We start from the raw sequence: 2,379 nt of genomic DNA on the forward strand, positions 1-2,379 counted from the left end.
GTGCGTGCGTGCGTGCGTGCGTGCGTGCGTGCGTGCGTGGGGGCGGGCGGGAGTGCGGGCGTGCGGGCGTGCGTGCGGGCGGGCGTGCGTGAGAGAGAGAGAGAGAGAGAGAGAGAGAGAGAGAGAGAGAGAGAGAGAGAGAGAGACAGAGACAGAGACAGAGACAGAGAGAAGCGATGATCGGTAGAGAAGACCGACTTCGTTCGCTTGAGACGGCGGCATCGTTGTAAGAGGCGGCGGTACCGTTGTTGATAAAACAATAAACGACTTTCGGCGACTTTCGGCGTCGATTGATGGCGGCGACTGAAACAGTCGAAACTTAAAACAAGCGATATGCGTTTTTCCGAGATGCGAAATGCGAAGCGTACGAGCGACGAGAGAGTCAGTCTGGATCGGCCTAGCGAAGAGAGCGGGTCGATTTTAGCAAGTGAGAATCTGAGAGCGTAACGCGTGAGTGTAGAGTGTCTATAGAGTATCGTCGAATCTTTCCCGAATCTTCTGGCCTTTGGTTTCATGTACTATTCAATAAACTTAGTATACACTATACAACCTTATATCCCTACAATAATACTAAAAGATGTTTAACAAAGTAGTATTACACGTTAACATAAATGTAAGACATTATGTAATTCAATTTAATTTATCAATGACTAAACATTCGTTACTATTTCTATAATATTAAAAAAGACATGTGACTTAATTAAATTCCATCTGACTTAATAATTTCATTTGAATTATACCTGTATATTACAAAATTATTTTACCTTGCCAATATGTTTTCCACTGGCCATATATCTAAATGCAGCTTCTACTTCATTCCTTTTAAAGATCTTTCTACTTAGCGGTTTAATAATGCCCTTTTCTAAATAGTCTGTGATTGCTTCCTGCAGTCTTATCACTGTTTTTGGACATTTAAACAAGAAGTTGTCTAATAAAATAGAATGAAAATTGATCCCTTTATAGAAAACTGATGTGTCCAAGGGATTATTAGAAACCATATCGTATTTTCCAATTTCCAAAAAACGGCCACCATTTGCGAGACAGCGAACGGATGCTTGCAATTTCTCTTCGGCTAAAGAATTCAATACGATATCTACTCCACGACCTTTTGTACGCTGCATAATCATTTGTTCGAAGCTTGTATCGCGAGAGTTTCCAATATTTTCTTCCGGAATAGAGGGAAACGTTTCTCTTATAAACTGCCTTTTTTCTTCTGTTCCAACTGTTGTAAACACTTCGCAACCTTCATAAAGGGCAAGATAGATCGCAGCTTGTCCAACACCTCCAGAACCCGAATGGATCAACACTTTGTCTCTCCTTTTTATTTTACCGTGCATATATAAAGCGCAATAACATGTGCTATACACACACGGAACTGTTGCTGCGTCTTCCAGTGTCCACTTATCGGGTACTTCCCAACTTAGATATTTGTCAGGCACGCAAACGTTTGATATTCCTCTAAACATAATAATATTTGAAAGTTATATTATAATTTTGAGTGTGATTACAACTAGATGTTTTAATGCAATTATGTTTATCATGTAAATTATATTATACAATATAGGTATAGATAAAAATGAGAATTGTAATAATTCATTAACTATTTTATTTTTTTAATTCTTTAATTTTTTATGAGTTTATTTTGTAATTTATCTAACATGTTTTCGACTTGAATTAATATTTAGTTTGATAAAATTGAAATTATATAAATTCTGCTATACATATATGAATTGTTTTCTTCATTAGTGGTTATTAATAATTTTTCAGTATTATTAATAAGTATATTTGTCATTTTACCCATATGCGCACATTCCCATAATTCTCTGTCCATGCATGTCAAATCCAACATATTCAAAGCCGAGTAAATCGGATAAAGCATTAGAGGAAAATGCCGTATTTCTGATTCTACCAGTGGCCAACATAATATCTTTAAAATTTAGAGGCGAATAAATTACATTAATAAGATCTTCATGCTTAATGTGGGAAGGTAAATCAACGTGCGTCCAGCGAAAAGTATTCAGATCTCCTAGTACCTGTTATGAATAACACAAATAATAATTACGCTTTAAAGGACAAGGAACGCTATCCTAGGCCGTGTGTGTGCGTATTAACAATAGAGAGTTAATAAAAATATATTTTCAAGTTTCAAATATTAATACTTTGTAAAATCTTTAAGTTCAAATTTTTCATTTGAAAAGAAATATAAATTTCTCGACGAAGGGAGAGGTTGCTTATTGTTACAAGTAATGATTAAAAATTGAGACGGGAAACTTATAGTCAACATAACTAGCTAGTTATTTAATTAGTTTATTACACAGCGTTTCGACCCTATTCTTTTGGGTCCTTTTCGAGTGATAGTGCAAATCAACAACAACGCAA

The 2,379-nt window shown here is 36.0% G+C and overlaps 1 protein-coding gene across 1 annotated transcript; it reads right to left on the minus strand.

Annotated features, from left to right (window-relative positions):
• Positions 1 to 719: 719 nt before the first annotated feature.
• On the minus strand, positions 720 to 2,189 carry LOC105562541 (fatty acid synthase-like). The gene is made up of 2 exons (XM_012013469.1): positions 1,798 to 2,189; positions 720 to 1,458 (listed from the first exon to the last, which is right to left on the minus strand). Exons 1-2 carry the CDS (start codon positions 1,920 to 1,922, stop codon positions 756 to 758), a joined length of 828 nt encoding a protein of 275 aa, XP_011868859.1. The 5' UTR covers positions 1,923 to 2,189; the 3' UTR covers positions 720 to 755.
• Positions 2,190 to 2,379: the final 190 nt, after the last annotated feature.

Source organism: Vollenhovia emeryi, unplaced genomic scaffold (genome assembly GCF_000949405.1).
Source record: "Vollenhovia emeryi isolate VEMERY1.0 unplaced genomic scaffold, V.emery_V1.0 DF944831.1, whole genome shotgun sequence".
NCBI classification, from domain to species: Eukaryota; Metazoa; Arthropoda; class Insecta; order Hymenoptera; family Formicidae; genus Vollenhovia; species Vollenhovia emeryi.

Bases quoted from the DNA above. Each gene is read 5' to 3' on its own strand.
- LOC105562541 (XM_012013469.1), bottom strand. From the start codon at position 1,922: ATGTTGGCCACTGGTAGAATCAGAAATACGGCATTTTCCTCTAATGCT. The intron at 1,459-1,797 runs GTAAAATGACAA...TATTATGTTTAG, and splicing joins ATGGGAATGTGCGCATATGG to AGGAATATCAAACGTTTGCG.